Raw genomic sequence first — 13,770 nt, 5'->3', positions numbered from 1 at the left:
TTTCATTATTTGCAAACTTTGGTGTAAAATGTGGCTTCTGTTGTTTTGGTACTATGACAACACTCTTGCAATAAGTAAGTAAATAAATAAATAGGAGTTTGTTTCTAAAAGGTTCTTAGAAAGTAACCCTGCACATCTGCTGACCCATGTGCTGGGAGGGCCTCGCCTGGTATCATGAATCTTCCCAATGTCCGGGGACTGCCGGGGCCTAGAGGAACAGCTGCACAGGCTAAGCTTCTGGAGAGCCCTCAGTCTTCCCCCACCCTGGGCCAGCAAACTGAAAACCTCAGCGCTTTCCAAGCCTTTTCCCAGCCAACTCCCTTCCAGATGAGGCGGGAGTTAAGGGTTCATCCTCCCTCTTGCCAAGTAGGACAGCTTTCCAGGATTCTGGGCCACTGGGAAGAACTTGTGGGAAAAGGATGTCTTTGGGTCACTGGGCCCAGAATGAGGCAGAAGTAGCTCTCAACGGCCACGTGATGGAAAAGCGCAGGCCTCTGGGCCACCAGCTCAATTCAACTTGGGCAGTGGGACGGGCATTGCTGGGAACACGGAAATGGATGGGCTCTAAGGAACCCGGGCAGCGATAGGGCTGCTTATGGACCTAAACTCTCCACAGGTAGAGGAAAGGTCCAGTCCTGAAGCCAGCCTCTCGGCTGCTGAGTGAAAGTGTTCACTGGTTCTGGTCTGCTCAGGGAAAAGCCCAGAGGATAATGTTGAGCGAGCTGGAGAGAAAGCAGAAGCTGCCCACTATTACTTCCCCCACCAGGGGCTCTGCCATCAGGCCATCCCAGTGCTGCGAGGTCCGAAGCCAGGGCAGGCAGCAGCGGGCGTCTGCGCCCGCTCGTGTGGATATGCGCATGCGTATGCCCGGTGGTGTGCGTTTCCAGCCAAACCCGGAGCCTTGGCAAACTGGGACCCCGGGCTGGGCCGCACGCCTCGGCGGTTTGCTCAGCAGCCATAGAACGGATGGGGAGACAGGTGGGCAGCTACCCCACAGCCTCTGGCTTCTCCTGGTTGCCCTCAGCCACTCTGCAATATATATTACCTTCCCGTCCTCCCACCAGATGGATAGCAACAAGGGACGACACCCACTTCCCACAGCAGCTCTGAAAGGCTCCCTCCCCATCACCAGTCTAATGCTGGAACCAGCAGAGCAGCCAAAAGACCTTTGCCTTCCCTCTCAGCACAACCACACCCTCGTGGGGACACTGGCGAGGCGCTGTCCCCTCTAAGACTCCTCCGCTGCCCTGAGCTCCAGCACTGTCTCGCCACCTCCCCGTCTGTCCTGCTCCCCCCACCTCCTCCCACTGCCCACGCAGGCAGCAGGTGAAGGAAACAAGATGCACCGCTCTTACCTGGTTGTACCGCATTCTGCTCTCTCCCCTGGAAAGAAAAGTGTACATTGATTTAATTGTTGGTTTTGTTTTCGTTTTTGTTGGTTTATTTTTGAGCAGAGAACATTCATCTTTTTCTAAAAACAAGAAACAACTAACACCTTAATTATTTGTGAAATGGGAAATCTTATTATGCCTAAGGTATGTTCTGTTGCGAAGAACTGAGTCTTATTAAATCCTCAGTGCCTCCTATTTGTAGGGCCATGTTCACATATTTTTCATTTGTTATTGTTCCTACGCATTTTATTTTCAGTGATTCTCAAACTACAACCTGCTGACCAGTGGCATCAGAATCTTCTGGAACTCTTGTCAAAAATGCAGATTTTTTTGGCTCTTTCCTGGATAAGGACCCAGGAATCTGCATTTTGACAGTACTCTCTTCTATGCATACCCCAGCTGGAGAGCCCACGCACTGCTTTATGTCCACAAAGGTTTACTGAGCACCTGTCATGCCCGGCACTGAAGGGTATCAGCCATAAGACACCTGTTGTCACTCAACCCCGCCAAGTGCCCACCCCCAGCCCTCCTGCCTTCATCCTCAGCTGAAGACCTTCTCGCTTCCTTCACTGGAAAACAAAATCAATAAGACAGGGTCTCTGGGTACCACCATGAGACCTACCCACCTACCTGCGCCTGCCCACTCCCCCGCTACCTCCTTTCCCGGTGCTCTGGAGGAAGCATCCTGCTTCTGCTAAAACCCAGACCCCATGCCGCAGGTCCCATGCCCTCGGCCCTTTTCAGGGGCTTTGCTTCTGCAAGTTCTCCCCTCTCTCTAGCATCGCCAGTCTCCTCTCTTCTGGATCATTTCCATCAGCGTATCAACACGTACACTGGATACATCCAACCTGCCTTTTAAGCCTCCCCTTGATCCCATTTCTCTTCTAACTCAATCTCCATTTCTCAGCTCTCCTTTCCAGCAAAACTTCCTGAAGGAGCTCTGTTTGGGGTCCCTGTCGCTTCCTCCTCTTGCCTTACCGCAGCTGGCTTTTGTCCTCACCACTCCACGGAGACTGCTCTGTGCGGCTGAACCTAATGTCTCCTCTGCTCTTACCTGACTGCTCAGCACTGCCTACCTCAGTTAATCACTCCCTTCTTCTTATAAAGCTTTTTCCTCTTGATTTTCATGACTCTGTACACTTTCCAGGTGTCCTTCCTGCCCTACAGGCTGTTCCTCAGTTTCTCTTGTTGTCTCCTCATCTGTCCAAACTCTAACCTCTAAATATTGGAATGCCCCCAGGATGCAAACTGGGTCTCCTCCACCCTCTCTAGGTGATCTCAAATGCTTGCTGAGACTTCCTAACTTTATCTCCAGATCTTACATTTCCCTGGAATTCCAGTCTCATATCCACTGCCCTCTTTTTAAATTATTGAGGTATAATTTACATATCATAAAATTCACACATTTAAAATGTATAATTCAGTGATTTTTAGTAAATATTCAAAGCTGTGCAACCATCACAACTCAATTTTAGAACATTTCCATCACACTGAAGAGATCCCTTGTGCCGATTTATAGTCACTCCCTCTTACCATCTCCAGCCTATGGCAACCACTCATCCACTCTCTCTGTAGATTCGCTTATTCTGGATATTTCATAAAAATAGAATCATACAATATGTGGTCTTTTGCATTTGGCTTCTTTCACTGAGCATAATGCCTTTGAGGTTCATCCACAGCATGATTCAGTACTTCATTATTTTTATGGTGCAGTAGAGAACCTCTAAGCCGGTGCTGTCCCATGGAAATATAATGCAAGCCACAATTTCTAGTAGCCACATATAAAAAGTAAAGAGAAACATGAAAGATTAATTTTAATGATACATTGTATTTAATCTAATATATCAAAAATATTATTTCAATATGTATCAATATAAAAATTAATAAGATATATATATTACTAACTCTTTGAAATCTGGTGCTCGTTTTACACATCTCAATTCAGACTAGCCACGATTCAAGTGTTCGATAGCCTCATGTGGCTTGTGGCCACCATATTGGACAGAACAGCTCCAGACCCTAGAATCCCATCTAGCATTCACATGAAGGGACTTTATTCAAAAAAAAAGAACTGAGCATTTATATTTCTCTATTGTTTCAGAAAGCAATGCTGAATGGGGAGAAAAATGAGGGGAGGAAGAGAGTTAGAGAAGTCTGAGAATAAAACTTGGAGCGAATCAGCACACAATTCCTTAATTCCTGACCAAAGCCACAAGCAGTTACAAGAGTGACTGCAACCGGCTGAACAGAAGCCAAAGGAGGAAAGGAGAAAAGTTGGGTAAAACAGGAAAATTTGCTCTGCTTAATTTGATTGTGTGCCTGGGGTCTGGGGCAAATTCCTACCAGACATCAACTTGAGTTAAATTTTCACGTAGATCTAAGACCCTGAGTTGAAGCTGACGGCAGCCCACTCATGAAAGCGTCAGCCAGTGGCCTGGGTTGACTATAAAGCACATCATTTCCCTTAGAGCTGTAGTCAGCTGTGCAACTCTGACTGACAAAGGGGACCTAGGAAGAGGTTCCAGCTCTACCTCCTCTTAGTTCCAGAATTGCCCATTCCCCTACATACTCACTGTGGTCCAGGCACAGTGCCCTTCTTTTATTCCTACCTCACCACATCCCTTCCTGCCTTCACACAGGCTGTTCCCTCTGCCCCAACACTCTCTCCTCAGTTTTTCACACGGCTGACGCCTTCCCATCCTTCAGTCTCAGCTTAAACATCACCTCCCCTCGGAGGCCTCTCTGATCACCCAACCTAAAGCAGGTGCCCCAAAGCTCCCCAACCCCGTACACAACTATTCTCTATCTCAGCCCCAATTTTCTATTCGAGGACACTCACAGTTATAATTCTTTACTTAATGGTTTGTTTCCTGTTTGAGGTCTCTCTTCCCCACGAGGGCAGGAACCTTGTTCGTCTTGTATATACTGTGTCCCCATGGATGGATGGACAGATGAATGGATGGCCGGGGGGGAAGAAAGGGGTAGGCAGGAATCAAAGGATCTGAGTCCTGGAGTAGAATGTGTCAGAACACACTCAAGACAGACCTTCCTCTGGCAACGAATCGAATTTATTCTCCTTCAGCTTTGACTCACATTCCAGACCTCAAGAACCTCTTTACCAGAAACATCTTTTGGAATATGGTGTTTCAACTTCTAACAAACAACAGAAATTAAAAATGTTCTGCCCTTTACCACCTGAGATCTCTTCGGGTTTTAAAAATATATTTTCTACTTGGTGGCTCAGTCATTTTCTAGAAGGTCAGACTGTCTGGTCCCGGTGGACATTTTGCTCTGTAATGGGCTATTAAACCTTGGCCTGAAAAGGTTATGTCTCATCCCTTTTATAGACAATGCACCATTCACCCCAGAGGGGCTATAGAGTAAATTGAAAACCCACCCATATCTTAAGTGTAAAGCCTGGAGCTTACTGACTAACCAGGGCAATAAAGAGCTCAGAAATCTAAGACTCAGAGATGATAAACTAAGAATCCTCTGGCCAATAAAACGACATAGCAACAGCCAAGGGCACATAAGGGTGTGTGCTCTTGTTCCCAAGATGTGGCAGTGACATTTGTAACAAGGAATGACAATTTGCAGGGCACCTAGAAGCATTTTGACTTGTGTGCCATGTTCAAAAATTCGCTTCTAAGTGAGGGTGACCCCAAAGACCTAGTTTCCTCCAACTTGTGGTTTCTTTGAGGCGTGCTGTCAAAAGAGTACTGGAGAGAAACTGAGGCACTGGACATGATATTTCATTTCATTAAAAAAAAAAGCTTTGTATCTTTTTAGTAAAAATATTCCACTTGGCCCCATATTTCTCACTTGTTTTCAAAATGACCAGCTTATCCCCCCAATATAAAATAGCTCTCAGATGACCTAAAAAGGCCATTGAGGCAGGTGTCACCCTACCCTAGCCCCACTCTCAGAAGAGCTTTCTACTGAATGGAAGAGTTAACATGTCCAGGTGGAGGGGAATCATCTGAAGATGCTCAGAAGAGTGAATTAGAAGATTCTGAGCATTCTTTGGCCCGCTCAATTTTTTCATGCCCCAACTTTGCCCAACGGGCAAGTTCTTTATCAAACTAAGTCAGCGCAAATTCTCCCCTTTCCCCTAATGCCCTTAGAATCCACATATACCTTTATTGTGCAGGAGAGACAGAAAAATGACTGAAGATTTGGTTTCAGCTTCAGTAATTCAGTAATTTACTAACTTCAGTTAATAATAATGTATCAATATTCATTAATTGTGACAAATATACCATATTCGTGTAAAATGGAGATGTTAATAATAGGGGAAATTGGATGTGGAGTATATGGGAACTGTACTACCTTATCTTTGCAACTTTTCTATAAATATAAAACTATTCTAAAACAAAAAGTTTATTAAAATTTAAATAACTATGGAGAACACTACGGAGGTTCCTTAAAAAAACTACAAATAGAACTACCATATGACCCAGCAATCCCACTACTGGGCATATACCCTGAGAAAACCATAGTTCAAAAAGAGTCATGTACCACAATGTTCATTGCAGCTCTATTTACAGTAGCCAAGACATGGAAGCAACCTATGTGTCCATCGAGAGATGAATGGATAAAGAAGATGTGGCACATATATACAATGGAATATTACTCAGCCATAAAAAGAAACGAAATTGAGTTATTTGTAGTGAGGTGGATGGACCTAGAGTCTGTCATACAGAGTGAAGTAAGTCAGAAGGAGAGAAACAAATACCATATGCTGACACACATATATGGAATCTAAAAAAAAGATGGTTCTGATGAACCTAGGGGCAGAACAGCAATAAAGACAAAGACGTAGAGAATGGACTTAAGGATACGGGGAGGGGGAAGGGTGAGCTGGGATGAAGGGAGAGGGTGGCATGGATATATATACGCTACCAAATGTAAAATAGATAGCTAGTGGGAAGCAGCCGCATGGCACAGGGAGATCAGCTCGGCGCTCTGTGACCACCTAGAGGGGTGAGATAAGGAGGGTGGGAGGGAGATACAAGAGGGAGGGGATATGGGGATATACGTATGCATATAGCTGATTCACTTTGTTATACAGTAGAAACTAACACAAGCAATTATACTCCAATAAAGATGTAAAAAAGAGGGAAAAAAACTTCTCCAGAATTAACCAGTCTAACAAGACCCATCCCAGTTATCAAAAGAAGCACAGTGGGCTTTCCTCACTACTGGCTTATGAGAAAACAGGCCTGTGGAAATTCTTCTAGATGGCTCTTTCTTAGCCTCCATTATACTTCTGAAGTTGCATTTTCAGTTTTTTGCTGCTCTTCAGCTCAAAAGTCAGATGAAGGACTCATAAATCACATCTCAAAGCAAGGCGCAGCTGAAGGCTAAATAAACTTGGAAGACCAAATGGATCACGAGTTACGCCAACCAAAACTAATTATTATTATTATTTCATTAAGGCCATTCAGGCAAGGGCAGGAATAAAAGGTTGCATGTGAGAGCACTCACGGAGGAGCTGGAGAGAAGCACTTCCTCATCTGGGATCTTATTTTATAAAAGAACATCTTGTTTTCTAAATCCAGGGTATCTGATTTGGAAAGTACAAGTAGCCAGCAACTCACATGGACCCACCTTTTGCTACAACTCATGAGCAGCAGCCCCCAGTCCCATGACCATAAAAAGTGATTCTGTGAGCCGTGGAAGCTGCCCCCGTCACACACACACCCAAGCTCCTCTCGAGGACTTTCTGTCTCTCCCCTTTCCCTCTATTCTTGCTGTTCTTGTTCCTCCGTGTTACCCACACTCCTCCATGGCCCCACTCGCCTGGTCCAATACTGAAATGTCAGGATGGGCAGAATGTAGAGGGGTGGGACAGGGGAAATGAAGAAAAAGCTCATTGCAACTCCTTCTCCCCCACTCTTCCTCTCCATCAATGAGTTTTGACAAATGTAAACACCCATGTCTAACTACCACCCAAAGCAGGATATAGAACATTCCCATCACCTCCAAGAGCTCCCAAGCTCTCACCAGCTAGAACACACAAAACTAGTCTATGGCAATAGAAATCAGATCAGTGGTGCCTTGAGGTGGAGGATGGGGGCAGCTGAATGCAAAGAGGCACAAGCAAACTTCCGGGTGGTGGTGACAGGTGGATGTATGTGTTTGTCAAAACTGATTTCTACACATAAAATGGGTGCATTTTATGGTATATCCATTATATGTCAACAAAGTTGATTGAAAAAATTCCATTGGTATTAGTTTTAAAGTCCTGGCTATTCCTTCAAGCCCTAGTTATTCATCTTCCTTGAAGCCTTTCCAGCTCTCCTGGGCCCACAGCGAAACCTCCCTCTCTGGACTCACAACCCTCAGAGTCTGTACTGTTCGCCTGGCAATTCAGTCAGTATTTCTGTGTGATAGTGTTATCATTATTTAATTTTTTATGAATTCATGTGTTGTCTCCCAGCGAGAATGTTAAGTGCCTTGGGGTTGGGAAATGGTTTCATTTTTCACCAGTTCTTCTAAAGCATGGGGCTCACAAATGCCAAGCACCTGCAGAGCCTGGCAGCCCCCTTGATAGCTGCTGAGTGGACAGGAATTAGGGACTTGTGTGGCTGGGACACAGCCACTAGAATGTGCACCCACAGGGAGAAGAGAGCGAGCCAGGGAAGGCAAGGACGTGTTGCGGACAGCGAACTCCCACCGGCAGTGACCACCAGCCCCACAGCCCAGCACAACTCTCGTCCTGTCACACTCCTTCCCCAGAACACTCCTGGGAGCTCTCTAGGCTGCTTCAAGCTGTCATCTCGGGATCTACTGGCATCATCATCTTAGAAATTCCCTTCATCTCTCTTGTACTGCCCCCTGTTTCCCAGACCCCATGTTTTCTTTCCTTTCAGTGGAGCACATCCTTCAGCCAACAGCCCTCTCTAAACAGAACACAAGACTATCTCTGAGGTTGGCCAGTAGCTTCAGAAGCCCCAGGTCAGCTCCTCCCCTCAAAGCTGAGCCTCATACCCGGCTCCAGGGCCGCCAGGACTTGCTGTAAACCATCTGTGAACTAAAAATGCCGGCTGCCATATCAGTAAACAAGGGATGTTGCAGGCATCAGCCACTACAGCCACTCCCAACTGAGAGCCCTGAGGGAACCTGGGATGGAAACATAATGCCCAGGGACTTCCCTGGTGGGCCAGTGGTTGAGAATCTACTTTCCAATGCAGGGGACAGATTCAGACCCCGGTTGGGGAAATAAGATCCCACATGCCACAGGGCAACTAAGCCAGAGTGCCGCAACTACTGAGCCTGTGCGCGCTCTAGAGCCCACGTGCCACAACTAGAGAGAAGCCCGCGTGCCGCAACAAAGAGCTCGCGTGCTGCAATGAAAGATCTCACATGCCGCAACAAAGATCCCGCGTGCCGCAACAAAGACCCTGCGTGCCGCAACTAAGACCCGAAGTAGCCTAAATAAATAAATAAAACATAATGCCTACCAGTGAATCATCAGATACTGCAGCCACCCGCCACCTGCCCACCCCCCTCAACAAACGGTGCACCCTGAGGAAACTCAGCATGAGAAAAGACAGGATACTGGCTCCAGAGAGCTGAGGTGCATATCAAAGGAATGATTGCACTGAGCCCAGACTCTTGCATCTTCCCATACATAGAAAAGTGCCAAATTCCTTAACGTGAGATGTCTGGTTTTCTTTTATTAACAGCAATCTTTAGATGTTCTGACTACCTGGTCTTTGTTGCAAAAACTCCTATATATCCTGGCTCCCCACCTTGCCTCTTTGGAACAGTATCTCAGGGTTATCTGAGATGCTGTGCCCTGGGCTTAAGTCCTCAATTTTGTCCACTGAATAAAATATAACTCTCAGCTCTTAGGGTGTGCATTTTTGTTTTCAGTTGACACACCCTTGACCTTGGATGGTTTCTAGTTCGTGTTCTGGTGACCTTTCCATTCAACATTCATTCAGTGGCTACTGAGTGCCTGATATGAGCCAGGCACTGTTCTAGACACTAGATAAAGTGGTAGACAAAATAAGCAAGCAAGTCCCTACTCTGGTTGAAGATATGATGCTCTTGGGGGTGGGGGTGTGACCAACGACAATAAGCAGGTGAACAAATAGTATATAGGAGGATTTCACATGGTGATGAGTGAGATGAGGAAAATCAAACCGAAAGAGTGTTGGGACAGAGGTGGTGATTCCTTGAGGTTGGGTGTCAGAAGGGTCTCAGGAGGAAGTGACATCTGTGCTGACAGCTGAAGGATAGGGAGCCATCCACACAGAGACATGGGGTAAGGGCATTCCAGGCAGTGGGAACAGCAGATGCAAAGGCCCTGAGGCAGGAATAAGTTGGATGAGCTTTTTTTTTTTTAACATCTTTATTGGAGTATAATTGCTTTACAATGGTGTGTTAGTTTCTGCTTTATAACAAAGTGAATCAGCTATACATATACAAATATCCCCATATCTCCTCCCTCTTGCGTCTCCCTCCCTCCCACCCTCCCTGTCCCACTGCTCTAGGTGGTCTCAAAGCACCAAGCTGATCTCCCTGTGCTATGCTGCTGCTTCCCACTAGCTATCTATTTTACATTTGGTAGTGTATATATGTTCATGCCACTCTCTCACTTTGTCCCAGCTTACCCTTCCCCCTCCCCGTGTTCTCAAGTCCATTCTCTAGTAGGTCTGCGTCTTTATTCCCGTCTTGTCCCTAGGTTCTTCATGACCATTTTTTTTTTTTTTAGATTCCATATATATGTGTTAGCATACGGTATTTGTTTTTCTCTTTCTGACTTACTTCACTCTGTATGACAGACTCTAGGTCCATCCACCTCACTACAAACAACTCAATTTCATTTCTTAGATGAGCTTTGATGTGCAGAAAGGAGCTCAGTGCCACTGGAGAACAGTAGGGAAGTGGAGGATGGGTAGATGAGGTCAGGGAGGCAGGCGGAGGTCAAGTGACCTTGGGCCTCGTGTGCCATGGGAGCAGTTGGGATTTTATCCCACCCATCGTTGGAAGCCTTTGGGGAGCTTTAAGTCTAGTCCCCAGGTCTCCCAAGGACCAAACTCTGCTTTACACGTATGCATTTTTCTTCTTGAACCTAGAATCCTGGCCAGGCACTCCAGTAGTATTCCTGGCAAACAGAATCTGCTAAAAAGCAACAGTGCAGATGCCTGTTCCCTGAATCCCACCCCCTACCTATTGGGGACCCTCATCACTTTATCTGGGACCCTCCTCCACAACCCAAACGAAGACTTGTGCTTGCCCCATAGTTTCTGCAGCCAGACTGGACCCCCTCAGCATCTGTACCAGAGCTATTTTCCCAGATTGCTCATCCCGGTAGGTGGCTCTAGGACCAGACCTCATTCCACCAAGTGCCCGGGATCTCCATGTGAAACAGCTCAAGGGGCCACAACACAACCCAGCGGGAAGACAGCCCCCCTTGCCGGCCTCTGCCACCTGACTCACCTTCGCCCAGAGTCTGCTTGAGTAAGTCATGCTTGGCCTGTAGCTTAGTGATGAGGTTACTGCCGTTCACATATTCTTTAAATTTCTGTAAGACACAAGGCACAAGGACATTACAGATCGCAGGGCCAAGTCCTGCCATTTCTGCTTCCATAATGGACCTCCAGGGCGGGGGGCCACCCTCAAGGCCCCAGGCACGGGGAAAGGGGTTTCTGCGTCGGCTCCATCAGATCCCCAGCTCTGCCAAGCGTGGCTGTCCAGTCCTATGAGGCATTTCAGCTCAGTTTGGGAACACAGAGAAAGCTCGGGGGATGTGCGCAGTGAAAGGTGCTTCTGTCAGGTGAGGACTGCAGGAGCCCGGGCAGTGGGCTTCTTTAGCCATCAAAGTTCCTCCATGCTTCTGGGCCAAGAGCATGCAGCCGAGACAAGAGAGCGTTATCAGATCTGTCAGAGGGGAGCCTCAGAACATGTCTTCTTTTACCTGGCTGCACTCTGAAGGAGGAAGGGCATTGCAGGCCCCTGGAGACGTTCCTATTAAAATAACCCGAACTGCATTTGGGGATATGATTTTCTTCTTTTTACAGATGAGAAAGGTGAGGCTGGCACAAGAAATGATTTGCCCTAGGACCCCAGGCTGCCTCTAGTTCTGGGGCCTGGCCAAGCACAATGCACTTGGAAGCAGTGCCAGGAACGGGGCACTCGGAACAGAAACAAATCCCCCTGCCCCCAGTTCAGCCTGGCCTCAGCCATGCCTCTACACAGCTACCAGCTTCCCTCGGCCCTGCCCACCCCACGTCGCCCAGTCACAGGCCGGGAGCCCTCTCTGCTGGACCATGAGCCACTGTAGGCACCGTCCATGCAGGTGCCTTTCTGGATCCTCGGTGCCTACAGCTGTGCCAGGCATATAGTAGGTGCTGAGAAATTCAGCTGAAATCTCTGACCTGGTGGGACTGACATAGCAGGGTAAGAGAGAGACAATAAACTAACAAAAACGTAAGTAAAATACACAATTGGTCAATGGTGGTGAACTCTAGGGATGGAAACAAGGCAGGAATGAGGAACTGGGAGTGAGGGCATACCTCACTGCAAAGTTGCCATCTCAGCCCCGGCCTGAAGGAGGTGAGGAAGACAGCCGTGTGGGTGCACACGGGAGGGAAGGGTCTAAGCAGAGGGGAATGCAATTACAAAGGCCCTGAGAATGAAGGCACAGGGACAGATGTGATTGCCCCAAATCTGCCAGCTAGTTTCTCACCAAAAAACCCATTCTATTCCCCAGCCAGAAGGCTCAGAAAGGGCGCAGAGGAGCAAAGAAGTGCGCCTCGGCAGCTCAGGACATCTGGAACATCACCATCTTCCCGCTGAAGACAGGTGTGGGGAAAGGCCCACGGGGAGGGGGCTGACATGTGCCCGGATAAGACTGAGGTTACCGCACCCTGGCCCCTCCCTGCTGGGTTTCTGGGGCTTGTGGCGTCCTGTCTCCTTGGCCGTGGTCCTTCTTAGCTCCTAGGGCCTTGTCCCGTGGTTGCTAAGAGTCACTCCCCCTTGTATCTGTAGACGGTTTTCAAACACGTACATCTGGTCCTCACTGCAGTCTCAGATGACAAATGGTGGAAGCATCACCATTCCCATTCTACCCAGAAGGAGAAAGAGCTCAGAGCTGTGGTCACTCAGTGTGCGATCTTGGCCGGATTTCTGAACATTTCTGGGCCTCATGCCCTCCTCAAGGCAAAATAAGTAGACTCATGGTGCTTCTCCAAGTGTGGTGCAGGGACCAGTGGCCTCCTACCCAGCTGGGGAGAGTGTCCACATGCAGATTCCTGCTCTGGAAGACTGTGAGTCTAACCCGAGGAGGACACCACAGAGGCCCAGAAGTGCTCACATTTCCAGGGTGCCACCTCAGGGAGGGTGGTAGTCTGGGAACCTACGTTTTCAACAGGCTTCCTACATGATTCAAAAGCACACTTTGGTTTGATAACTACCCACCTATAGGCTCTCTCTGGATGCTTCCAGTAATATAGCCCTCTGATTTTATCGCCCTGTGTTTAAGAATTCACCATAAAAAGCAAAGCTGCGGTATAAGTAGGTATTCCCTCCATCCTGCCTCACTGTCCCAAGCCAGGTGAAGCTCCAATCCCAAACTTGTAACTCATGCTTTGGTGGGTTAGTGCAAATTACACCTGGTTAGTGCAAATTACACACTGGGGCTCTGGGGCTTGGGGATCCTGGCTACTTCTTCCAAGCTTCACCCAGGCTTCACGTGTGACCCATGAAGGAAAGAATGCCATTGAATCGTATTAATGTTTGCTTTAAAAGGAGTGTTATGTCCTTAAAATACCTAAATAATGTCACAACATCACGTCATGAGGTGTACTAGCCAACCAGGTTGATAACTTGAATATTCAGATCAAAATATAACATCCATGACCCCCATCATGGATGCTGTCTTTTAATTTCAAGCAGGCTGAACCCCCTTCTTTGCTCCTGCTGCATAAGTGACAATACTCATCCACACTCCTCACTTACCTTTGTAACCCGTAAATTCTCTACAAACACAGTAGGCCCCTCGTGGAAGTGGTGAGCCCCCGAAACTGGCATGGGCTGATTCACATAGTATTCACATAGTATGTGCTAAATAAATACTTGAATGAGTAAATGAGTGAATCGGTTCTTTCTTGAAAACAACAAAGTCAAAGAGTGTTGACAAAGGAAATGCAGTAGGCGTCAACCGTTGGTTTTTGACAGGGATTTGATGAGGCCTAGCATGAAATGGAGCTGGATGTTAGAACTGGGTGGGTTTGTGACTGGTTAAATGACCACAATCTAAAAGTGCTGATTAATGGATCAATATTAGCCTAGTGGCATGTTTTGAATAACTCTGTCTTTGGCCTGGGCCCTGAAGTACCAATCAGTTTTTTTTTTTTATTGACAA

The 13,770-nt window shown here is 47.3% G+C and overlaps 1 protein-coding gene across 3 annotated transcripts in view; it reads right to left on the bottom strand.

The window, feature by feature from the left end:
• The window catches only part of SRGAP3 (SLIT-ROBO Rho GTPase activating protein 3), a gene marked incomplete at both ends in the record, with an annotated part of 250,892 nt that overhangs the window by 53,095 nt on the left and 184,027 nt on the right, over positions 1 to 13,770 (bottom strand). For all 3 annotated transcript variants that reach the window (XM_082847212.1, XM_082847211.1, XM_082847213.1), the window contains 2 exons: positions 1,356 to 1,383; positions 10,845 to 10,929. In XM_082847212.1, the coding sequence (XP_082703338.1) occupies positions 1,356 to 1,383; positions 10,845 to 10,929 (113 nt within the window). The remainder of the gene's footprint in view (positions 1 to 1,355; positions 1,384 to 10,844; positions 10,930 to 13,770) is intronic.

The sequence above is a fragment of the Leucopleurus acutus genome (assembly GCF_964270905.1).
Source record: "Leucopleurus acutus genome assembly, chromosome: 10".
Taxonomy (NCBI): Eukaryota; Metazoa; Chordata; class Mammalia; order Artiodactyla; family Delphinidae; genus Leucopleurus; species Leucopleurus acutus.
This window is presented reverse-complemented; position numbering and strand designations above follow the sequence as displayed.